General features: G+C 40.5%; 2 protein-coding genes across 42 annotated transcripts in view; one reads left to right on the top strand and one right to left on the bottom strand.

Moving 5' to 3' along the window:
• Nucleotides 1-14822, bottom strand: part of Mier1 (MIER1 transcriptional regulator) — a 51315-nt gene extending 36493 nt beyond the window's left edge. For 3 of the 33 annotated variants that reach the window (XR_015619720.1, XR_015619719.1, XM_087549146.1), the window contains exons 1-3: nucleotides 14700-14822; nucleotides 13570-13670; nucleotides 1860-1884 (exon numbers count right to left, since the gene is read on the bottom strand). Coding sequence is in view for 22 of the 33 variants with exons in the window: in XM_087549146.1 (XP_087405272.1) it covers nucleotides 1860-1884; nucleotides 13570-13670; nucleotides 14700-14760 (187 nt within the window). In the remaining 11 variants the exon portion in view is untranslated. 33 annotated transcript variants of the gene reach the window in all.
• Nucleotides 14549-26595, top strand: part of Dnai4 (dynein axonemal intermediate chain 4) — an 88905-nt gene continuing 76858 nt past the window's right edge. For 4 of the 9 annotated variants that reach the window (XM_087549120.1, XM_087549119.1, XM_087549124.1 and 1 more), the window contains exon 1: nucleotides 14549-15099. In XM_087549120.1, coding sequence (XP_087405246.1) covers nucleotides 15053-15099 — 47 coding nt within the window. In that variant the 5' untranslated portion in view covers nucleotides 14549-15052. 9 annotated transcript variants of the gene reach the window in all.

Raw genomic sequence — 26595 nt, 5'->3', positions numbered from 1 at the left:
AAATCATGAATGTCACATTACTTACCTGAAGTCTTTATCATTTGTCTGCCATCATTTATGACAGTTCTACCTGAAGGCCCGTAAACTCACTCCCTTACTATACTGAATGCTGAAGTGTAAATGAGCTTCTCTTTTTATTCCAACTTCTTTCCCAGATACATAGCACATATAAGCTTGTAAATTTAACTACTTTGATGTTTGTTTGATTTGAGTTCTTACTACCTTATTTGTATGCAGCAACTAAACACCTATTTATTGTCTGTCAGATGCTAGAACCTTTACTGGGACAGTTTCCAGAGAGAGAGCTCACTAATAAGGATATCTTTTGCTTCCTACAAGTACTTTGCTATGGAGTTAAATCACTGCTTTATCATCTACTTTTGGACTACTAAAAGGTATCATCTTTTCAAAGGCATAGAGGTAACTTTAGGCTACAGTGTATCATGCTTACCTATTTAATCACTTAAAAAACAAAAACCCCTCTCCTCCTATAATTCTTACATATAAGGATTTTGTACTGTGTCTGCACTTTGAATGAAACTGACAGTCTACAAACAAGTCATTTAGCACAGTTGTGCAACTATGACTGCCAGCACTGACTTCCAGGTACAGATGCCATGAAAAGCAGGACAAACTTTGACAGCTGAGCATCTTTTCCCTTAAGGCCTCTATCCTTAATGATATCAACTTCAGTAACTCTTCGCAACTGTGCACAGCAATAAATGTCCCTCCTGTTAAAGTCCTGGTATCTATAAACTTACTGACGAATGCCTTGAAAAGAAAAATCTAAAGACTAGTGAATCTAAATATTACATAAATAGACACTAGAAACCAGTAAAATTTATTTCTGTGGTTTTGAAAGAAAAAACAGTGGAAATATTTCCATATCCCACAACCAACATAGTGATATAACACTTTTCTGACCTCAGATTACTTCTAACTCCTACCATCCTGAACTCATTTATAAACCACAAAGTTAAAAAAGTCACAAAGACCAGTTCGCTTTACTCGGGCATACAGACAAAGGAAGAAATTTTTAGCTGATATAAAGATAAAGGCAAACGTAAAGTGAACACTCGAAGTATTTAGATTGAATCCAACCTCCGGAACATAACAATTTATGTCTATAGAAAGCACCCAGGTTTATTAAAAGGACTATTCATGTGAAGTGCATAAAAAACTTTCTAAAAATTACAATACAAATGTTGATTGCTTTAATATTCAAAATTCAGCAACATGATGTTACACTTTTGCTAAATATTTAATATGTGAGATATTTTCAAACAAACTCCTCAGAGGGCTCCCTCAGAGGAGTACAACAATGTGTTCAGTATTGAAGAGAGAATATAAAAATCCTACTAGACAAACAGGTAAGAGTTATACAATCTACCATCCTCAAATCTAAAATCAAATCCTTATGTTTACAACACCATTCCTGCGCTGAATGGCTGGCCTACTTTTTTCACTATGCCCCTCATTGGTAAACGTGTCAGCAGTTTTTTCTCAAGTAAAATGTCTTTAATCTAACTCATTTTCAAAAGTATTATTTCATATACTTTCAATTAAATAGCAATTTTAAACTGTAAGAAATTTACACATATGGCAATTGAGAAGAGTGGAAGGGAGGGAGGAGGAGAAGGACAAAGAGGGGAACGAGAGCCCAAGCAGGAAGATGGACTCAGCAGCCTCACCTGTACCTTCATGGGCAGGCAAACATTTCATCCATTTCTTTTTCCCCAGAAAAAAAGCAGCATTCAGAAGAAAAGCAAGTCAGATAGCAGTCTAGCTCCTCTAGACTTTACGTTAAGAGGACAAATGTTAGTCAAACAGGATTATAAAAACACATAAAAAATACTTACCTGGACTTGAAGACTCAACAGATGGCTGAAGGGAAAAGAAAACAAATTAGCATTTTTGTGTAGCATACCTTCATAAACACTGTAAGAACTACCTGACTAATGACACCAAAAACTACAGTAAGTTTTAATGTCTAATTTTTCATATTCTTTCCCTTCCATTATGCTTAAACCTGAAAGAAAAACCTGAAACATTTGAAACTTGATTTAGAGGCAAAAATAGTAATATAGAATTAATTTACATTTTAAAAGCAAATATAGTCCTCAAAATATAGGTGAATTAACAGGTATGATTTTAGATCTTAAAATCTTTAAAATAGCTGTTCTCCTATTTATACTGAAATAACTATACACGAGTTTGCTAGCAAATGGTCTCTAAAGCTTAAAAAACAATTGGAAAGGAAGAGGGAGAAAATCCCGCTCCCTTACCACCATGGTACTAGGGAATGAACCCAGAGCTTCAGACATGTACATGCCAGGCAAGTGTTCTACCAACAACTAGGTTCCCCTCCGCCTCTAGTGAGGTAAAATCTTTCTGAAGTCCAGGCTGGCATCGATATCAGCATTCCAAATGCAGAGCTTACAGGTGTACAGCACTAACCACACAATCACTGTGCTGCTCACTCAGTAACAGAACCATAAATAGAAAAACATGAAGATAAAATTGGTAGCAACTACTTTAACTAACTGCTGTTAGACAGTGTGGTTATTTTATCTCAATTTAGCTAACTTACAATTATAAACAAATTATCTTCAAACATGAATTCCTTCTAGACAAATCCAGTAACTTGGGAGAACTTAGATGCCTGTTCATCCAGAGCTACGTATGGATGTTGTGAGAAGGCAGAAACCATGAGCATTTTAAGAGTTATTTCTTCTACTAAACACAACAGGGCCAAGAGGCAAAGCAATAAACAAATGGAGAAAATGTTCAGTTTTCAAGAGCCAGGGATTTAGACAGATCTGTGTGAGGTATTTTAGTTCCATTTTTGAAAGCTGCCTACGTCATGTTACTGTCATAAGTGCAGCATTCCAGATTCCAGTAGTGATCTATGTTGGCTTCTTTTGAGGTACACTTTTGCAAAGGTCCAATTTTACCTCTAAACTTCTGTAAGAGAATAATTCATCGCTTCAGCATGGTTTTTCTAACATCATCAACAACCCCTAACTCTGAGGCAGTATTATGCACTTCCTATACCACACCATCATTATTTAAAAGTTACCAAGCCAGAACAGTCAATAGAACTTAATTTGGTTTCTCTGATGGGAAGCTGGAGAGCAGGATGCTAGCAAAAGAATACTAACCATAAAAGGGCAGAGCTACACAATCCTGACATAAAATGGGTGTATGCACCATACAAATTATCCAGCAAATAAACATTTTAAAATCTTCATCCCAACTATAAATCCTAACCTTTGGACCATTACAGCGCTTAATGACTTCATGCGGCGCCAAGTTGATCAGTACCAAATAAAAGTCTTGTCACTCATTTCCATTTTTAAGTAACTGTCTGAAACAAACAACCACCACAAGTTCTTATGGATTAGGATTCAAAGAGAAACCCACCAGAACATTATTTAAAAAAAACAAAAACATTCCAATAATGTTTTACAGTTTTCTGATTAAAAAAAATATCTTTCTGAAATCAAGCGTGGTAATAATCCTAGCTTCAGGAGGCAGAGGGGAGCAGAGCTTGGTGAGTCTGAGACCAGTCTGGTCTACAGACTTCCAGGCCAGCCAAAAATATACAGTGAGACCTGTCTTTGGTGGGGGAGAGGGGCTTGGAGGGGGGTTTCCTAACAGTAATACTACTGGACAGGGAAAGGTTTAATGGAATTAGCTATTATCAATAATGGGGCACTGAATATGGAGGCTGCATATTTCAGTTTGTAAGAAACCTCTCACCAACAGTAATAATACCATACTGATGAACATTATCAGCAAATAGTTGCTAGCTTGAAGTTTTGAAAAGGCTGTAAATACTTTCTATTCCTAAGGGGCCTACTTATGTTTAGAGAACTGGCACCATGGTTGAGTACAGGGAACTCCACTGAACACAGCTCTTAATGTTCAAAGAGAACTAATATTCTGTCAGACATACTGGGCTTGCTGGAAGGTAGTATTCACAAACTGGAAAGGGACAGGACATGCTAAGTGTCTATGCATTTTATTACTTTATGTTGCAAATAAAATTTTATCAGTTTAAGAGAAGGGTGAGATTAGTTTATTGTAAGTTAACTGCATCCAATTAAATCATTACCTGCTGAAAACAAGCATTTTAAAAGCTCTTATTGTGAACAATACTTTTACTCAATTGACAAAAATGAACCTTTTGAAATGAACTTGAGTTTAATATCACAATACATTGGTTTCAAGAATAAGAATAAGAGCATTTTTATAAATGAAGAGAACAGCAGAATTTACACTCATAGTGCAACCCATTCTCAAATGGAATTATCTTACTTCAATCATAAATGTGGCATCAGCACCTCCTCTGTCCACTCATTTCATACAATAGTAAGCGTGGGTCATGCACTGAAAAGACTATGCTCCACAGCTCATCTCTATATCTCACACCTCTAAGACAAAGACAAACCTCTCTGTTCTCTTTTCTTTCCTTGTTACTTTCTATTTCTAAATTGTTTTACCAGCTCAAAGCAGGTTTAAAATGTAAAAACAAATTGGTATTTATCTTGCTCAACAGTTATGCTTCTTTAGGAACTAGTATCCTTATTTAACCATCTTCACCAAGACAGGCTAGATCAATATTTAAAAAATATTTTTATGAACATAAAAAAGAACTAGAGGATTAAAAGGTCCTTAAAATAAACTCAAGCATTATTATTGTAAAAAATTACGAATGATTGTAATCAGGGTATCTTTTACCAACTTCAACATAGCCTACCTTTATGCCTATAGGCATATATCAAGGTATTTGTGTGCATGTATGCGTGTGTGTGCGTGCGTGTGTGTGTGTGTGTGTGTGTGTGTGTGTGTGTGTGTGTGTGTGTATGACTTATTACCCTAGCTTGTTCAAAGCAAAGAGTTGGGTAAATTTTTTAAATTCATTATTTACATAGTTTAGAAATGATACACAGCTCTTCCAAGTAACAGAACACCATGAGTTTGTAATAAAATGACGAGACAAATTATTGTGTTTGGGATAAAAGAAGGGAGAAAATACTAAAATATATATTGGGAGTTTAATAAAATCAGTAGTAACAGCTACATCCAGGGAATGAGTCAGGAAGCAGATATTGCTTAATTTTTAATTGTTTTCATGCATTACTCATTCTTTTTTAAAAAGAAAATAAGGACTGTCTTGTGGAATTCTATGTCTTTTAAAATCTTTTTAAAAACTGGTACTTTTAACTATTTATCAATTATAATTTTAAAAAGTTAGTCTTTTTGGTCCATACATGTTTAAGTAAACTAGAAAGCATTAACACTAGGCAGAGGACATCAAAGATAACAACAGGCTGAAAAGAGAGCAGGAACTCTACTAAACTGCTCCAGTATGCCTCCCCACTCCACACCCGTGTGATGCTGATAAGGTCACTGTTTTAACCTCAGGGCTTCAACCATGTTCAGTTCTTTTGTGCAATTCACTAAAACAGAAAACTCTAATTTGTGAGTCAAAAACCAAACCTAGAAGAGACTAGATAGAATATTAGTATTATTTTTACAAAAATCATGTTCAAAGATTCATTATATTTTCAATGCAAAAAAAAAATCTTAGTGACTTTGCCCCTCAAAACGATTTTATCACCATTTCTTTAAGTGTTGCCATCTCTTTCTTAGGACGGTTTTTGATAAATCAGATACATAAAGAATGGAGGAACCAAGCAAAGAGGGAGTGAGGGCACCAAGATGCACACCAGTGTCACACACTTTCCACTCCGCTCTCCTCCATGTCACTTAAACTTGTCTTTCCTCTCAGGAATGCCATTCTGCTGGAGGCACTTGAAGGTGATTTCCGAAGAATCATTCCAAAGAATGGCATTATGGAAGATAAGTACCAGGAACCCAGAAGTCTGGGTTTGGGACCTCATTGTTACAGACTGTTACAGAGGACAAGTGCATAAACACTGATCAGTTTCATTTTCTCTATGGTGAAAAGCTTTACATTTCTTTAAGTTCCTTTAAAACCTAGGTTCACTTTCATTATGCACTACTCAAAATGTGGCCAAAGGGTGGGCTAAGTTTAATATTGTTTTCTGACCTGCGCTTTTACATTTATGACTGCAGGAAAAAGGCAATGCCAGCTGGCATGAAGCTATTGCACGGTCTCTCTGTCCCTCTCTCTCTCCCTACCCCACCACACACACACTCACTCACTAAAAAAGTTATACAGAAAAGCCCAAGCAACGGTTAAGTCACAATGAATTCTGAAGCCACCAGCCACCTGTTAATCTTTTGACATCATACCATGCTTAATCTGAAACATCAAGCAAGAAATTTTTATATAGCTGCTTATTTCCATAAAGACATACTTATGCTTCATTGGCAGTGTTTGCATCTAAATTATATGGGAAATTGATTAGTTTCACCAATATTACTTTAAATTAACTTACTTCTTTTATTTCTTTCACCTAGGTTATTAAGTTTGTTATGTTGGTTCTTAGTCCCACCAAATTAAATATTTCAAAACTATCAGGCATCACTGGAGTTCCTATTGTGGACAGCTTTGAGGAACAAATAATAAGCAAAGAAAATGGAAAATCACCAATATAGACAATTGCTTACGATTTTAATTCACTGCTATGAAAGAGGGGAAACCCTGAAGAGAAACAGAACACAATTCAATTCCTTAAAAACATACAAACCAAAATCCAAGTAAACTCAAATAATGCTAAGCAAGGAATATAGGTCTTGTTTTATTGTTGTTGAAAATATTTAAATTAATACATTAAGAAAGTCCATTTAAATATTTTGTTAGAGACGTGAGGTTCAGGTGAAAAAATGATCTTAAAATGTACTGTGGCTTTTTTTTTTCTTTTATAATCCATGTATGTTTACATACTATGAAATTTAAATGACAAAATTCTTGTTCCCAAAGGTCCCTGCACCACACTCTTTAAAAAACCCTAAGGATCAACCATTTCTTCCCCTTATATTTTTTTTCCTTCTCACTGACTTTGTAAAACTGTAACTACTCTGTAATTTCCTCCCTTTTAGTATAACTAGGAGAGCCTCCTTCAATAACTTTAGATTAAGTAATCTTAAGAGATAATAAGCACTGAGAAATATTACCAAAAAGAACTACAGAAGGGGAACATGTACTAATTCTTCTGTGCACAACAAATTCATTTAATGTTAGACAATTGAAGAACCACTAAATATATACTTCCTGTAAGTTCACAAAGATGACCAGATCCGTATAAAAAAGAACTGCTATCTATTCCAATCATAATTAATGCCAGTTTTAGTTCACAGATCAAGTATTTTTTTTTTCTTTTTTAGAAAAAATAGGATCAAGATCATTCTCTGAAGTGGAGTAGAACAACATATTGTGAACAGAATACCTAAGCTTTGGTCTGAAGCCGTTCTTCTTTAGTAAGCCTCAAGTCTCCCTACATTTACCAAATAAATGGACACAGCCCCAGCTTATCCTAATCAAAAGCACAACAGTTCAGAATGCAAAACATGTACTGCATACATCATAAAGAATAACTCCATGAACAGGTTATACAGAGCTAAGACGTTTTTAACCAATCATCTCTCCACCATTTTTTTTCAAAATTACTTATCTAAAAAAAACAAACAAGAAAAACCAAAAACCCCTCAATTATTAAAAAACTGAGACAAGGAAAATTATAAATTTACTTTTCATCTATTTTATTTTGGTATATTTTCGTTGACACATGAAGTTCCTTCACTCTTTTAAGATTATGAGACCCTTGGGTTCTATCCTACACAGCCAAAGCAAAGAGCAACCTATGAACAATTTAAGAATATAAAATATACAACAGGTCATTAAACAATGCAATGAAACCAAAAGTCAAGTTCTAAAATTGACCCATCAGGTGTTCCTGCAAATCTTAATTATTCTCTCTCCAAAAGAATGGAATCCCTATGGAAGAGCAACTTGTACTAGAAAACAAGAAGTGGCCAGTGTCGGCACACTCCTTCAATCATCACAGTATTGCAGTCCCCTTTCATTAATAAAACAAAAAAGTGCACGCTGCACTCAGTTTTTTGGTGACATTTCTTTTGAGGCCACAGCACAGCAGCGTAACAACTACTGCATCTATGCAGTGGATTTCCAGCAAACTCGAGTCAGGGAAGGTTAGCTGATAAAATGCCTGAAAAATCTAGCTATACACTCTACTTCCTCTTGGAGTACAGGAGTCAGATCTCACAAACACCAAAGCCCAGGGAGGGCTGATGGATCACACCCAGGCACATTTAAGTGAAGTAAAAGTAATGCATTCACTGCTCATGTCTTGCCATTCTTTAACTGAAAACACACCTAATGCATTTAGCTCTAAGCAACATTAAGTCTTCTCAATATTGGCAGCAAGCAAGTCCTGCTACCAAAAATCTCTTCTTCCCTTCGTAGCAAAAAAAAAAAAAAAAAAAAAAAAAAAAAAAAAAAAAAAAGACATAAATATAAAGGTCATTCTATAACAGAAGCACAAGTTAACACCCTAAAAACTACTCCAGGAAGCTTGACTGGTACAGAAAAGGCATCATCTTATGTTTCTGTACTCCAAGGCTTAAGGATATTATGCATAAACAAGAGTAGCCAATATCTACTTCATTTAGCAAATGAAGGAGTAGAAAACTGAGAGCTAAGTGGTAAATAAAATCAAATACTTCCTCAATCTATTTTTGGGCGCTCTTGACAGAAAACCATGAAGATGTTTAGCAATCTTACTGCTTTATTAATTAAGTATTTACACGACTTGCCTCAAGAGAGATCAAAAAAAAAAAAAGTCCAAATATAACAATATGAAACTCGGGGGGAATAAATAGTAACAAAATTCACTGATTAAAAATTGAACAAACCACAGAACTGATGACTTAAAACCAGACACAATATTAAAATTTCCTACAGCACATTCTAAGATCTAATTACACCTAAAGCAGCTCGCCTACCAATCTGAGAACACTAACCAAGGGAACTTGTTTACTAGGAAATGAAGCTAAGACTGGGAGGGATGTGGCTCGGAGGTAGAGCGCTTGCTTGCTTATCTGCCTTGCACAAGAACCTTGGGTTCTATTCTACAGCAGAGGGACAAGAGAAACAAGAAAAGTTTTCTGTAAGAAAAGTAAAATAAAAGGTAAATAAATAACAGGCACCTTTGACTTGGAAGTTTTTAGTTTTTTCAGGAGCTATAGCGTGCAAAAGAAACTTGGAGGTTCTGACAGGGGACCGAGTCCCAAGCTTGAAGCTGGATAGGGCTTACTGGGCTAATTTCTCCTGCTCATCTATCCACTATCGGGAAAATTACTAAATTAATCAAAGGTGTGTCAGCCTGCTCTCCCCCCCCGCCCCCCCCCCACCTAGACTGCAGGTCAGCAGTCGCGGGCTGGGGTGACGCGGGCTGGCGGGAGCAGCGACGTCTGGGCTCGCGAGGGAAGAAAGTTCGCGGGAGCAGGGAGAGGAGTCCGCGGGCCGCGCGGGCCGGCCGGCGAAGTTGCGCCAAGGGCGGCTTCCGGACCGGCGCCCTCGCCTGCTCCTCACTCAGCAGCCGCCTCCCAACTGGGCTCAAGTCCGACAGAGCCTCTGCGCCCAACTAAGTTTCAAGGAGCCCAGCCCAGCGGCCCGGCCGGACAACAGGTGGGCAGCGGCGCCGCAGGCCCGGCCCCGGCAGGCCCTCATCTCCTGCCCGCAGCCCTCCACCAAGGCCCCGCCGGGGAGGGGCGCTCGTTCTTACCTCCGCCATGTTGGCCGCGCCACCGGGTCACATCGCCGCGGCGGGTCGTGGCCAGAACCCGGATGTGCGCCTGGGCCGCGGGGCTCCCGCTGCTGTCTCCGCCGCCGCTTCGGCGGGAACGCGCAGGAGCCGCCCGAGCGCGCCACCACACCCCGCTCCGCCCCCTCGCGGCGCCCCGCTCGGCGGGACGGGAGGGGAAGAGTCCGGCGGGCGCGCGCAGAGCAGGGAGCGCGCGGTCCCGCGGCCGCGGTCCCCGGGGAGCGCGCGAGGGGCGGGCCCGGGGCAGTCCGCGCGCGAGGTCCGGAAAGGTCCCCTCCGGGTACTCACGACGGGTACTCACGACGCAGGAGAAGAATACCTCCTATTCTACCTGTCGGTCACTTCTGAAGTGCTTTTACCAGAAAAGAGAGGTTGCTCGGACGCGACAGCAACACGAAGCACGAAGCGTGCTCTGACAAATACTTCCCTTAGTGATTCCCAGCAAGAAAACAATTCCCACAAATCGGCAATAGCGCAAAGATGAAGAGCAGAGAACATTCCGTTTTCCTCACTTTTTGTGATGCCAGTAGCAACACAGCTCTGCAAACGGATGAATTTTGCACAACTACACAAAAGTTTCAAATGTAAAGTAATGCTCTTCGATGGCTAAGCCTACATGACTGCATGGAGACAGAATACTTGCAAGTAGAAAGTTTGTTTTACTGTACTGCTAAATGGCCTTGAGGTCCACACTGATAATGGCTAGGGCCGATGATTTATCCAATTTCCTAAAGTAGATAATTAAGGCAGATATTAAAATGGGCCGTAAGTTTAAAGTTTTTTTTTTTTTTTTTTTAGGGCCAGCGTTTTTTTCCGACATAATTAAGGCTTCTTAATGCAGTTTCAAAAAATGACTACCAAAAATCAATCAGTTAAGTGATACTCATTACGTCTAAGGAATATACCATGGTTAAAAATACATTGCACAAATGTGTACACACAACTTTCTTAAACATCATACTTATAATGCAATATGGGAGAATGCTGATTTCTAAAATTATTTCTATTTCCTTAAAATTCTAGATTCCATCAAGCCTTTTCCCATTTCTAAACACTGGACATGAACCTGACAGTCTTAAGCCCAATAACAATTTGTGCATGAATAAACTGCATGTACAGGTATATGAAGTAGCTGCTAAGTGAAAGGACATTACCTTGTAATTTGACAGGAAAAGAATCCAGAGACAGTCTGTAAACCAATTAAACATAAACATCTGATGCACATTTTCTACTGAAAGAAAAGCAAGGGAAAGAAGAGAAAGGAAAACTTTAAGGTTCCCAAATCTACAAACAATTCTTACCATTAACTGCACTGTATAGTATTTTCACTTTATTTTAAAGATTATTATATAAGCTTTCTCCCCCCACAAATTCCTGGAGGGAAATAAATATTTTAGCACAGATACAGTTTTATTAAATTGAGGCACTACCTTGGACTTTTAAAATGTCAGTTCTTAACCAAATAGTTCTCACTGGATGAAAAAAAAAATGAAGACAAAAAAAATCTGTGACTGAGTGGGGGCATGGAGTGGGCACGGGTGAAAATAATAAAGGGCTCAGAAGTAGCCATACCCTGGGGATGAAAGAGGACTTTGCACTAAAATATGAAAAGTTAATATATATGGATTTTCGCTGGCCACTAAAGGGAAAACTGGAGTATTGTTATATTTTAACACTGAAGTACAACTTGCTTTAGTCCATTGGGTCTTTGATTCTTCAGTTAAAACATCGACAAAACTTTCAACTGTGATAAGGAGTAGACTCAAGATTCCTTAAGCTACTTACTGACTGAGCCCTCAAAGTCAAAAAATCAAGGCTGTAACATTCTGAATGGGTACTTACTGTTAAATGCCTTTAAGTTGATTATTTCCTATCAATATTATTACCTTTATATAGCATTATCCTTTGTAGGGGAAAATTCTCTCTACGTATTCCCTCTTAGAAAAATAAAGTGTACTGCGGTGTTTCCTAGACATTCTAGAGATGAGGAGAAATAGCTCTAATCCTGTAGGTCATACATTATACATTATTATTGAGCTCAGTATACTTGCATTTCATTCTCTCCACAATCCCATTGTTCAGAGTCTAAGAAGCCACTTTTAGAAAAGCTATGTTCTTCTGGAAACCTTTCCTCGCCCTTTTGGTATGGGTAACAATTCACTGCCCTATCTTTGTTAAGTAGGGCCTGCCATCCTCAGTCTGCTAAGATCTGTCAGTAAATTCTGTTGACAAGCTTTTCTGCCTGTGTTTACAGACTTCCAGAGACTCACTATTACTCTTGAACAGGCTATCTACTCTTTTCAAAAACAGTCCAAATGCTTGACTCATTCCTCCCTGCCTTAAAGGCTAAAGGTTAGCTTTCACCCACCATTCCTAGGTCTTCAGCACTCCGCATAAATCCATGAGGCACTCTCTTTGTACTCATAAACACTCAAAATTTATACTTAGGCTAACAAAAAAGAAAACAAAACAAAACAAACAAAAAGGCATGTGTCTGAAAGCAGGACATGGCAGAGTAAAATGCATAGGAAAACTTCACGAATAACCTGATCGAAATCATTAGAACTTATTAGTGTAACATCCAATCCACATTCCTTCTATTGGAGTTCTATATTAAAATGTTTAAGTTAAACTAAAAAAAAAAATGTAGCAAATTCCAACTTTTATGCAAGGTTTTGGTTTCTAAAGACAAAGTAAAAAAGAAAGAATAGGCCTAAATAAACCTAAGAAGTCTCCTTGTTTTGAGGAAAATTAGTATTAATTTTTACATTAATCTATTCACAACTATTCTCTCCAGTAATGTATTTTTTATGGCAATTACTGAATTCTCAATGCAAACATAAAATGAGGGCTTGGTGTATAACTCAGTGGTAAAATACTTGCCTAGCATATGAGGCCCTGGGTTCAAGCTCCAATACTCTAAAAGCTATTAAACAACTTATAGAAGCTATAAGGGACATATGTATGACTGTGTATGTATTCGTGGGCATGCATGATACCCACATATGCATACACTTCATAAACAAACACACTCTCCAGAGATATCTAGTTGCTAACAAATATACTGAGGATCATTAGACTTCAATTAGTACTTGGATCAACAAAAGCTACCTTGACAACTGACATTTGCCTAAGATGTACAGCCTTTTATTCAGCACCAACAACACCTGATTCAAAAAACTAGTTAATATATCTGTACTATATAGGCATATCTGTTTATGCAACTCAAAGTGTATCTCTTAAAGTACATCGAGAAATATATGTACATTTCCAAGTCCACGAGTCCTCTTTGGAAACTATTTTCTGAACTACGTCCTAAAACTGTTCTGTAGAAATAGAGCCTATGCTGTATTTGTGAAGACAAAATACACAGAATCGTATTCTTCTTCAATGACATCTGAATGTATCTTGACTTTACTGGGCAGACTACAGGCTGCAAAGCACAGCAGCACATTAAATTTGGAGGCTCCATAACTATGCAATAGAAATGATCTTTTTGTTAGTTCTTTTATTAATGCCATCCTAAAACACAGAGAAACTTGGGTCTTCGAAGCACAGTTTGGGTTTCTTTCATCATTTTTTCATACAACTTCATTCAGTGGCCTCATTTTATCAGTATCTGCAAACTTGTTATAAATCTTAAGCGTTGCTGATGTTACTTTTACCCTAAGTCTTGAAAGGGCTGGCCATTAGCACTCGTACCACACTAGGACAGACAACAATCATGTTTTTATTACATGAGGGAGTTTGCTCTTGCCCTCCCTTCATCTCCAATTGTGCCCTTGCCTACCAGCATCACATCCGTCTTGTCTGCATTGAACCTCAACCAGTTGGTTCTTAACCACGTCCGAAACTCAGCCAGGCACTGGGAGAATCGAGCCACCACACCATCTGGATTAAAGGAAAGAAAGCCTCAGTAGCTACGAGACAGAAACAGTTACCTCAGGCTCACTCATTCTCACATTTTCAAAAGATAGGTCTGAGAACCAGTTCAACCGCCCAGTGGCAATTTCAGCAAAAAAGAAACAAAAATTGAGTCCTGCAATTTATAAGCAATGCTAAAGATTACAAAGACCCCAATAATTACGTTTCTGTATTTCACCCATGATTTGAGAAAAGTCTAGTCAATTCCGGGTCATCTCGGCCTTAGAAATCTAGCTGGTCTTAAATTTGCCTAAGGTCTTTGCAAAATTACAAAAATTGGTTTGATAGAAAAAACTGAAGCCCTCCCATGGAGTGGGGGGAGTGACTTGCCCAAGGTCACACAACATGCAAGGACCAGAGATGGGCACCAGGCCAGCAAGCATCTACATTACAAGCTAAAAGAATAAGGCCACTCGCGGGGGGATAGGCACTGAGAGCGCCTGATTCCCTGCAATGCCGTCTCTGATTCTCTCGCCCCTCTACCTTCCTCCGACAATGGCAGGTTGACCCAGGTTGAGCCTATCACCTCAGGGGATGCTGTGCCAAGAGAGCCAACCTCAACTGGCTGGACAGCTAGGGAAATCAGGGGCACAGAGGTGGAGCCACGGGGGAGTGGCCAGGAAGCCACACCCCTGCCGTGGAGCGAGGGCCGACCGAAAAGGGCGGGAGCTGGCCTGCCCGCCCCACAAACTCACTCCGCAGCGTAGTCCCGGCGCGCCGCGGAAGCAGCGAAGACTCGCGCCGCCGCCGCCACCGCGAAGGCCGAAAGACCGAGCAGGGGCGGGGCGAAAGCTGCGCGTGCGCGCCAGATGGCAGCGCCTCCGAACCGCCAGCCCTCCCCGGACACTCGGGCAGCCCCGCCCCGGAAGTTAAGAGTCTTCCGGGCGGCGCTCTGCCGTGGGGGAGGGGAAGTGGGGAAAGGAGACTGCGAGGGCTTCTGGGGCCCTGGTTCCCGATCGAAGGATGGGTAAGATGGTTTGTGGAGGCTGCACTTACAGCCGCCGCCGCTACCGCCGCCTCCGCTGCTGCCGCCGCCGCCTGGAGACGCCCCATCCATCCGCCTGCAGCCGGGAGACTCGCAGCCTGGGAGGGGCCTGGGCCGCCCGCCTCCTCCGAATCGTCGCCCGAGCTTCCTCCAGCTCCACCAACCCTCTACCCTCCCCTCCGCCTCCGCCCTCCTCCTCAACCTCGAGCGGCCAGCCAACCGCGCGGCCGCTTCTTGAGCCAGGCTCTGCGGTCGCCATGACGCCCGGCAAACATTCCTGAGCTGCTGAGGGGGCAGTTGGAGTCCGGGCACCGCAGAACCGCTGGGGAAGGGGCTCCCAAGCCCTAATCTAAGAGTCGCCACCATGCCCAGCTCTCCGACAAGCACCCGTAAGCAGACCAACTTCACCGCGTAAGTTCCGCACTCGATCCGTGGCCCATTCCTCTAGATTCCGGAGACAGCCCTTCGGTTTGGAAAGGGGTTCCCAACGCATTCGATCCCGCGGAGCCCCCAGACATCTTCGGATCCTTTGGCTTAGTTCGGTCTGTGTAAAACCCCCGGGGTTTGTCGAAAGCCACCCTGCCTCCTGTTTCTTCGAAGCGCTTTTGCTTGTATTCTTTCACTTGAGTCTTTCAGCTCCCAAGCTTTCTCGGTGTGTTTTGACTCCTTGGTCTCTGAGCAACCAAAGCTAATTTTAATATGTACGCCTGCAGAGGATTTTTTTTTTTTTCATCTCCTTCTGCCAGCTTGACTTAAGACTCTTAACTGCTTACTACTTGCTGCTAAGCCAGGAGAAAAGACCAAAGATATGTGGACTTGTGTGGCATTGAACTTGCAAGTGGCTCCTTAAATGTCCACTGAAATATTTCCCATTCTCGAACATTTCAGTCACTTTGCGGTCTTCCCAGACCAGCCACACCTTTTCTTAAATTCTCTGCTCGGCGAATCGTTCGCCATCTGAACTTTCTGAAATTTCTAGGGAGAGAACCTTGCATTTGCCCTTGAGTGTAGTACTCAGCCATTTGGCCATGCTTCACCAAAAAAAAAAAAAAAAAAGCACTTTCCAATAGCTGACAACAGTCAGTTGATGCTTTAGTTGTTAACTAGTCCATCACCAGCCTTGATCTAAATGACCACTTAACTGAGTTTTGAAATGCTTCGGTTAGCTAATGGGAAGCCACTCTTTCTTCAATCTTCACGAGGTTCCTGGCTAGTTTCTGCTGGTTTGTTTGTTTGTTTGTTTTATGTATGAGTGTCTATTTGTGTATATTTAGATCTAGGTTCTTTTCCCCTGTATAGCCCAGGCTGACGTGGAACTGGTTTGAAAGTGCTGGGATTAAAGGCTTGGACCACCTGGCCTGGCATTCTTTTTCAAAATAGTTTACCAATCTGTCCCGTTTCTAAATATATGTTGCAGAGTTAGGTGGCTCCCCCTCGTTGTTGCCTTGTGCCTTTCAAAGTTATCTAGACACACGACTCAAGTTTTCTTCTCTCTTCAAGATCTCTTTCAAGAAAACAAAGCGGAAGCAGTTAACACTTAGAAATTAATAGTGTGCTCAAAATTCATCCTCAGCGCTGTATTTTACTGCCCCTTTGTTTCCAGTACACAGCCATTTCCAGTTGATTAAACTGCAGCCTTGCACTTCCTCGGGTACTGCTGTGCAGTGAGGGCCACTTTCATTCTCGCTATGCTGTGCTATCCAGACCTAAAAACTTTCCTACACGTCTTTCTGCATTGAAATAGCTGGCTGAATAGTCTGCTTGCCAGCACCCCCTGTGTGGTTGGCTGCTCAAAACTTCCTTAAGCTTTTCCCTTTCCCTCTGAGTAAGTGCCCCATTCTTCCAAACCCCCCCCCCCTCCGCCAGGATCTGGCTTTGGATTGTGCCATTTGAGTATGACAGTAACATTCCCAGCGCACACGTATCCACACCAGGAATGCTGTATTCCCATTTCCAACCCTTAGAATTTACTGCCCTTTGGGATAATATATGCCAGATGATCTCAGGATTCACTCATTTGTGTCAGGTGTCTCCATGTGTGAACAATAATTATTTCCCAGCGTCAGCTTCACCCTTACTTTATGCTTCAAGTTTATCCCTATGAGAATATTATATCCTCTAGGGTTTTTTCCTTGGTTTTTCAAGACAGGGTTTCTAGAACCCACTCTGTAAAGTAGACTGGCTCTAATTCACAGAGATCCACCTGCCTCTTCCTCCAAAGTACTGGGCTTGCAGGTGTGCTCCACCACTGCCCAGCTCATAGTATGTCCTCTTTTGCACTGCTGTAGACCCCTCCTAGGATGAAGAACGTCTTTAATACACATTTATTAACTGAACAAGTAAGTAGATACATATATATTTGTTACTGGTGTTTCTTGCCCAATTTCTCTTTTGCCTTATGGAGATGTTAAAGTGAAACTAAATTTATACAAATTAAGACAAAACCAGTATAACACGTATAAATGCAAAACAAACACAAAACAACCATGGTTTTCACTTCTAAGAGGATAGGAATGGTTTCTTCTGGAGCTTAGTGTGAGTGACACACATTCAAGTTTTCCCAAATACCAGGTTTCGGTGAGGTAAATGTCTCATGAGATTTGATAATAATGACAAATCGTAAATCAAGGCACTTTTCACGTACACTGGTGGGAATGGATGATGGTAGGTTTCAACAGAGTGGGGAACGTTCTGTGATAGCCCTTGGGTGCTATTTGATAATATTCTTAAGGCCTTTTGGTTGGTGGAAATCAGTGGTCTGCCAATACATTCCAGAGGGTTCCACCTGGATATGGTAGGCCTGAAAAGGCAATTGAGGGGCTAAGGGTAAGTAAGTAAATTGTGAACAGGCTCTGTACCTGAAACATTCCACCCTCTCCATAATCATTGGGATTTAATCTGTTAATCGGCCTTTGTAGAATGTTCAGTGTAAGGTGTGGCTTCTTTCCCAAAACATTAGTTTTCATTCTCACAGTAGCTGAAAATATTAGAAAACTCTTTGGGAATTTAAAAAATGGCATTCATAATAAATGCAAAGATAGGCTAGGGTTAGAGATGGTGAGCTACCAGAACTTTACCTGACCAAAACAAAGTGTTAACCTTAGTTATTGCTCTAACTTACTGTTTCTCTCTTTTTTTTTTTTTTAGAATTTATCTCTAATTTTATAAAATATTTCCTGAAGTATTTACCAATATTTTGCTTTCTTTTTTTTCCACATTGCAATCTTGCTATTAGTTTCACAAACATACAGTCTCCTATTGTGCTAAAAACAACTGTTAACTCGCTCTTTTTTTCTCTACTCAGTTGTTTTATTCCAATTCCTTACATATTCTCACTTTGTTGTTTATTATTTGAGTATTCAACTGTTTATTGTTATAATTTAAAGAGAGTCAGGTGTATTATTGCAAAGACCTGACAATGAGACTGCCCTTCAGAGTGAGCTGTCCTAGAAAGAGCCTCACTACTGGTTGTCTGGGGGAGTATGGGAGGGCATGACTGGGCCTTGAAGCAAGGGAACATGAGAAGATGTAGAGTATCCTACACGGCTGCAGCATGATGGGACTTTGAAGGAGAGATGGAGAGAGTATTCAACTTGAGAATCTCAGAAAGAAGAGATGGTAGCTATTTATAGCATAGCATGAGTCCTGAAGAAACTAGCCTTCAAATCCCCAGGGCAGAGAGATTTCTGGTTCCCACAGGTTTCCAGAGAGCTAGACAGGCCCATACCTCGGTATTTAGCCGGGCCTGCTGAGCCCTCACTAGGAAGGACCGTGAACTTAGCCTACAGACTCAGGGCCACTTATGGTTCAGTAGGCTTTATTATTCTACTGTGTCCAAGAGAGAACTGAAAAAGGGCAAGGGAGGGGAGATTGTGCTGACAGTCATAGCAGGAGCAGGCTAGTTCTTTGTCCTAACACACAGACTGCTTGGAGGTCTGCTGTGATGAAGAAGGGCAACAAGATCATCTATTCTTGCATGTTATCCATTGTCCCATTTAGAACTCCAAGCATATTCTTCTCAATGCATAGCTTTAACAATTCCGAAATAACTATCGTATCTGAGTCTGGGTTTGTCATTTTGTTTGTCTCTTCACACTTAGCCTTGCCTTTCGATGTGCCCTGTGTTTTTGTTGTTGTTGAGAGTGAGATGTATCATTGACTCCAGCGTGATGAAGAAGTGAGCTGCATTCACGCTACTGAAGGTGTTAAATGTCTAAGGTTTGTATGCCCTCTAGTATCCTCATTTGGATACGCTTTGTTTGGTTTGGGTTGGTTTTGTGTTTTAGGTTTCTGTAGAGACTTCCTAAATTGTGTTAGCTTTGCAGTTGTTTTATAGTCCTTTGTATTACAGAAGCTCTACTGTTGTCCTGGGAAGAGACTGTTCTATAAAATGACTAGGTTTTGGTCTCCTACTGGGCTCTTGTCCCTGGAGTGTTAGCTTCCTGCCTCTACTTCCCAAAGGCTGGAATTACAAGTGTATACCACTATGCTTGTTTCTCAGCATAGTTTTCCTCATTGGATAAGAGGAGATGGCTTAAGTGGAGCTAGAGTTAGAATACTTTCCCCCCTGTGTGTGTGTTAGACCTTGATGACAAGTTGCTTCAGCTCTAGTAAAATGGCATAGGTACCTGGTAAGGAGAACAGGTTTCTCTGGGTGTGTGAAGCTACTTTCTATCTACCTGGTGGTTTGTGAAGATAAAATAAAAGTATGCAGGCTCCTTACAACTGTTTCCAGAAGGTTTTGTTTTAAGCTAGCCTCTGCTCGTTCTTGAGTAATCAGCCAGTTGTCCTTTATGTTTTCTGATCCCTGACCAGATCAAGTGTTGGTTCTCTGGAATCTGTGGTCTTTTTTCTGGCATCTCCAATTATTAGGGTACTCGTTTACCCTGTGATCTCAAGTGTCTGATGGCACTGAAGAGAAGTGGTGGTTTTCTGTTAAGTCTTTCTGTGAGATCAAAAATGATGTTCAAGATCTATAGGTGATGAAATGGAAACATGAGTAAGCCTCTTAATGAATAGTTAGCTCTTGTACCCTGTTGTCTTCACTGTTAGGAAGAAGCCGTCAGAGGTCCTACACTCAGTGGTTTAAACTCAGAAGGGCATCAGGGGGTTGGGGAGGGCATCCCAGTGGATGAAGTGCTTGCTTAGCATGCATGCAGTCCTCAGCAGCACATCAACCAGGCATGGTGACGTGTAATTCCAACATGTGGGAGCTAAACACAGGAAGCTTTGCAGTTCAAGGTCACCCTCACTGTATGGGGCGGTTCAAGACCACCCTGAACTGGAGATTCTGGCTTTTTAAAAAAAAGTTACAGAAATTAAACAAAACAAAACAAAAACAAAGTCTTTAGTCTCAACATTTGGGAGCCCAGCCTGGTCTCTATAGTGAGTTTCAGAACAGCTAGAGCTACACACGGAGACTCAGTCTCAACAAAAGAAAAATAAACAAACAAATAAATAAAAATGGTAAGTTTGGTGTGATCTCTTAATTGTCTTACTCCGACCCTTCCTGGTCACTTTGCATCTGCGGCTCTTACATTACCAGGCTCTCGGTATCTCTGCATTTACCTCACTGGTCACATAGCATCTCCATACCTTCCCTTCCCCTGAAATTCCCATTACTCTGTATTCTCAGCTGCTAGCAGACAGCTTCACCAGGTAGTCACTAATATCTAGACAGGTCCGCAGTAACTCCCTATTGTGCTTTAGAAGTAAAAACTACTCAGTCTAGTTCTAGGGAAAGACATGGATCAATTGACATGTGCCTACAAACTATGGGATTACCTTAGCATTTTGCTCACATGGCTTTCTATATGTATCTTGGAGTTTTACTAAGAAATGAATTTCAAAATAACAGATGTTAAGATTTTGAACTTGTAAATATTGTTCAATGCTATCATGTCCTATCCACTCAGTGTCAGTCATTTTAAGAGGAACCAAATTTGTGTACATGTGTGTTTACATTTATGTTATGTATGAGAATACTTGAATCCTTTTTCAATAAATGCTTTTATTCTTCAAGAACTTGAAACACTGTATTTTTTTTTTTCTTTTCTTTTTTTCGGAGCTGGGGACCGAACCCAGGGCCTCGCGCTTGGTAGGCAAGCGCTCTACCACTGAGCTAAATCCCCAACCCCGATGCATTGTATTTTGATGATACTCACCCCACCTCTTCCCCTTACCTACTGCCAGTTCAAGCCAAACCTCCCAAGTCTCCCTGTTCCCCTCAACTTTGTCCTTTTTTGTTGTTGTTAATTTAATAACCTATTCACTCTTGACTGTACTTTCCATGTGTGGGTCCGTTCACTAGATTATAGGTGATTTATTAGGAACCACATCCTTGAAGAAAACATGCACACAAATTCAGTCAGCTGTCATAGCATCTCAGCTAGAATGTTGACAAGTTTGCTCTTTTGCAGGCAGCTATTTCTGCTGTGAGTTCATGAGTGCAGCAGGCCTGTGCCGTCCAGATGACACGGTTTTGCTCCTGTCCTCCCCTATCTCTGATTCTTACAGCCTTTCCACCTCCACTTGATGGTCTCTAAGCCTTGGGGAGAGTGTGCGATGCAGGATCCCATTTGTGACTGAGCAGTCCTCAGTCACTTACTTTCTGCTCTTGGGCTAGTTGTGAGGTTCTGAGCTAACTGCCATCCATTGCACAAGGAAACATCTGATGAGGTCTGAGGGTTTCACCCATCCTGGTTCAGGACTGGTCCTCTCCCTCACTGGCATTGCTTTAACCCTGAATCTTGGTTCAAAAACAATAGGGGCCCCGGGGAAGCAATCCTAAAAACCATGATTAATAAAAGGACATATTCTTACTGTAACTTCATTAAAACTAGATTAGCATTGTTTTTATAATTTAAAACTAAAAAGCCAAATATTGACTTATCTTAAACACTAATAATCTGTTTATGAAAGGATTTTTAAAACAAAGTGGGACTGGGGAGATGGCTCAGAAGTTAAAAGTCCTTGTTAGTCCTGCAGCAGACCTGGTGCTGCAGTCACCCAGAATATAAGTCTCAGAGAATCTCTTACACTCTGGATCTCCTCTCTTCTGACCTCTGTGGGGACAAGGCACGTGAGGTACACACACATACACTTATCCCACTACTTGCAAAATAAATCTAAAGGAAGCTTTAAAAGAAAAGCAATGAGCCTGTGAGAAGGCCCGGAGGATAGAGGTGCTTGCTGGTGAGCCTTATGTCTGAGCTCACTCCCCAGGACCCTACATGATAGAAGAAAAGAACCGACTCAGGTAAGCCGTCCTCTGATCTCACAGGTAAGCCACGGTGTGTGTGAGGAAAGTCTCATTATTCGGGATACTCATTTGTTAATGCATCCGAAAGTGAACATCACCCAGCATTCTTGAGGTTCCTGTGTGTGCCTGGAAATTCGAGAAGAGAAATAGGAATGTATTTCCTGAAGTTGTGAAGCATGGAGTGACTGATAGTCTTTTTTTCTCCAGGCAGTGACATCTTTTATCCTTCCACTGATGAAGTTATCTGGATTTCATTATCTTAAGGGAAAAAAAATCTATAGCTAGTTTTGAATTTTTAGTTATTAGATTTCCAAATCTCTTTTAATAGCATATTATCCTTTTATAGATATGGTTCATATGGCTTTTCCTTAATTTTTCATAGGACATTAAGAACTTATAATGAGATCATGGATGTTTTCCAAAACTGATAGATCTTGGATGAGTGCCAAAATTTTAGTTAATTTTACAAATTAGTGTCATTTGCTTATTTAATTGGCCAAATTTTATAAATAGGTTAAAATATTTGTTAATTTAATTGAATTTCATGATCACTATATAATTTAGCAAGAATACCCTGTCTTGGGTTTCCACTGCTGAGAAGAGAAACCATGACCAAGGCAACTCTTATAAGAACAGCATTTAATTGGGGCTGGCTTACAGGGTCAGAGGGTCAGTCCATTATCATGGCAGTGTCCAGGCAGGTGTGATGCTGGAGAAGGAGCTGAGAGGTCTATATCTTGAGCTGAAGGCTATCTCCAGGCAGCGAGGAGGAGGGTCTCAAAGCCCACCTAACAGTGACACTTCCTCCAACAAGGCCACACCTCTTAATAGTGCCACTTCCCAGCCAACTATATTCAAAACACCACATTCTACTCTCTGGTCCCCATAGTCTTGTTCAAACACATGAGTCTATGGAGGCCATACCTAGGCATAACATAAGGCAAAATACATTTAGTTCAATTTCAAAAAGTTAAAAATTCAGTTCAAAGTCTCTTCTGAGATTCATACAGTATCTTAACTGAAATCCCTTAAGAAGGCAAAGAAGGCAGATTACGTTCCTCCAATATCATACAGGACATACATTACCATTTCAAAATGTCATGGTGAGGAAATACTGGAAGAAAGCAAGACAGAAAACCACCTGGGCAAACTCCAAACTCCACATCTCCATGTCTGATGTCAAAACACTCTTCAGATCCCCAACTCATTTCATCGTGCTTTTGGATCTTGCATTCAGCAGCAACAAACTTGGTTCTCTTATGTTGTTTCCACTCCCTGTTAGCAGCTTCCCTGTCAGGTATCCCACAGCTCTGACATCTCTAACCTAAAATCTTGGGGTGTCCAAGGCAACTTCATCTTTACAGCTTCTCGTTCCAGTGTCTGGGATCCACACATCCTGTTCTGCCCTCTGTAGCACTCTCTCTCGTTAACTCCATTCCACTGCTGTTGCTGTTCTTGGTGGCCATCCCATGGTATCAGCATCTTCAATACACTGGGGTCTTCCACTGCAACTTGCCTTCACCAAAAGTCTCTCATAGGCTTCCTTCAGAGTGCCACACCTCCACTTCTTTGCATGACCTTCAGTCCTATGCCATCAATCCAACTGAGGCTGCACCTTCACCATTAGCTTTTCCTGGCCCCTCATAGCTGCTCTCCATGACCCCTTCATGCCTTAAAAACCATGACTACCTGAGTGATTCTTAATACATTAGCAAGTCCAGCTGCAGCACAAGGTACATACAACTATTGAGATTTCTGAAGACAGCTTCTTTGTGCTCTTAGAAACCACTTCTCAGGGCTGGAGAGATGGCTCAGTGGTTGAGAGCACTGACTGCTCTTCCAAAAGGTCCTGAATTCAATTCCCAGCAACCACGTGGTGGCTCACAACCATCTGTAATGGGATCTGATGCCCTCTTCTGAAGACAGGTACAGTGTACTCATAAAAAAATCTTTAAAAAAACAAACAAACCACTTCCCAGAAGATTTCCACTCGGTGATGCTGGCTCTCAATCACTGCCAATACCTTAGCTCTAGCTGAGCAGCATCCATTGTCCTAGTAGTCCATTCTATTTTGGTCTCCAAAGCCAGAGCCACATGGCCAAAGCTGCCAAGTCTGCTACTTGCAGGAGGTGGAACATGGCCCCATTTTCTATTACATTATCACCAGCTTCTGTTTTCCAACTCCTTTACTGCCTTAGCTTGGCTGTCCTGGAACTTGCTCTGTGCACACCTTTGATCCCAACATTCAGGAAACAGAGCCATGCAGATCTCTAAGTTCAGGGCCAGCCTAGGACAGAGCAAGTTCCAAGTAAAGAACAGCTAAGGTCCAGGCCTGGTGGTGCACCCTTTAATCTGGGCCATACCTTCTGCTGGAGACCTACAGAAGGACAATGGGAGAAGCAAGGCTTCCTTCTCCCTTGCACTGGCTTGCCAGCACATCTGTTGAGACTTACTTCTTCAGGATTCCAGCTTATACAGAAGAGGAGGTGAAGCACCCTGCCTCATGGGATTGAGGGACTATTAGATTCTTGGACTTCCCATTCACAGCTGCCATTTGTTGAGTTAGTTGGACGGCAGACTGTAAGGCATTCCAATAAATTCTCTTAATAAATAGAGACATGCCATAGGTCCTTTGACTCTAGAGAAGCCTGACTAATCCCAAGAAGGAATTTTTCCTTATTACTAAGGCAATGTCTATCCAGCAAGTGATAGCCTTACTGAATGGGAAACCAAAAATAAGCCTAATCACAAATTTTAAATGTCTTTTTTTAGTAATGGGAAAAATAAAAATTCTGTTTTAAATCAATTATTTTGAGATTATGACTAGGAGACATAGTTAAGAAAATCTTACTAATGTAACAGAACCAGTAGTATTATAATTTAGTATCCTTAAACTATAGTCAACTTAGTTATAAGCATGTATATTTTCCTGTAAACCTTTCTGCAACACACTAAGGTTCTGGCTCTGTCCTATTTGCATTTTGAAACATCCTTTACTTTAAGGCAAAATTGCATCCAGTCCTTTCTATCAGAAAGCGTTTTAATCTGTCTTTAACCTTTATCAAAAATGTATATGATTCCTCTGCCTATTTGCTTAGAACTCGTATTTAATCAGGCGTGGAGTCTAACAGAGCCAGTTCAGCCTTACAGACATTGTTCTTGTGCCAACAAATTAACCCAGCTTGTTAGAGGTTTAAATCCTGCTTTAACAGGTACTTAGAAATGTTTTGTTTAAAAGCATTTACTTTTTATTTGGGCTCATAAGACAACCAGAACAGGTCAGGTTAGGGTCATTTTCCTTTCTTTTGAGCCAACTTCATACCTGTTATATTTAGGGAGAGTTGAAAGCAGGAGAGAGAAGCCATCCTCCCAGTGCCTGGAGTAGCAAACCTTACATTTAGATCAGGCTGTTCTTTAGGAAAAGCTGTAAAACCAAAACTGAAAGAAAAATCAGAGATAATGTCCCAACTAAGTCTGTTCAGTTTTACCCCCTAGCATGGCTGTCTTGACTAAATCTCCTCTTTCGACTCTAGCTATGAACAAAAGGGCAATTGAGCTTAATTTAGCAGCTGTAATTTATTTTTTAAAAAGTTAGAAGCTAAAAAAAAAGTTAGAAGCTATTTTGGAGTCAAGCAAATCATATAGATAATAATAAGGACACATAGGTAACACACGCAACCACCATGCATAAAGATGGATTTGAAAACCAGATCTTACAGCTTTTATTCCTATCACCAGCCCTCTTTAGTGGTGGGATGACCCTTTCACAAGGTTTTCCTGGGAACATTGGAAAACACAGATATTTACATTACAGTTCTCAGCAGTGCTAAAATCTCAGTTCTGAAGTAGCAATGAAGATAACTATGATGTGGTCAGCACAGCATGAGGAAGGGTCCCAGGGTTAGGGAGGCCAAGAGGCACTGCTCTAGGTAGGTGATTGTCAGGCTCAGGTGCAGTGGCTGACCTTGACTATCTCACAATAGCACCAACGGGTTACTGATTTCAGATCTGCACTTTTAATGGAAATAAAGAAGACAGCTTGACTTTTCAAGACAAGAGTATGACCTCGCTGACAAAGCTTTAAAACACCTTGATTTTAAGATGCCCTATAGGGTTGGGGGTGTAGGAGTGAGCTTGTTTCCCCTTTAACAGAATTCAACAAAATAACCTGGGAAAAAAGTCTGGGTTATGAATGGAGTCTTTGTTAGGATTATATCTCTGTAATCACCATGAGAGGAAAAATTAAAGGTCTCTGATAAACACATTCATCATTTGGTATATATAACAAACAGCCTTTAAAAACTTTAATTAAAAATATTTTTGAAGAAGAAATCCATAGCAATTAACCTAATAAAGGGATATATCACTTAGATAGCCAAGGTACATTTAATTAACATAAAGTGTTTCTATGTCCTACGGTTTTGTTTTGTTTTTTATTTTTTTTATATTACCCATGACTTAATGAAAATCAAATCCTCTTTTGGAAAGAACACATCAAAGTCAGTGTCTCTTAACATTAAAATATGTAGCTTAATGAAACATTTATCTTAATACTCGAGTGAATATGTCTTATATAAACAAATAGGATTTTAAAGTTTTTGCAAACACTTAATAGACACAAAGATACCCTCCTAGTAGGTTTTTAG

The sequence above is a fragment of the Rattus norvegicus genome, chromosome 5, assembly GCF_021556685.1.
Source record: "Rattus norvegicus strain SHRSP/BbbUtx chromosome 5, alternate assembly SHRSP_T2T, whole genome shotgun sequence".
In the NCBI taxonomy this organism is placed as follows: Eukaryota; Metazoa; Chordata; class Mammalia; order Rodentia; family Muridae; genus Rattus; species Rattus norvegicus.
This window is presented reverse-complemented; position numbering and strand designations above follow the sequence as displayed.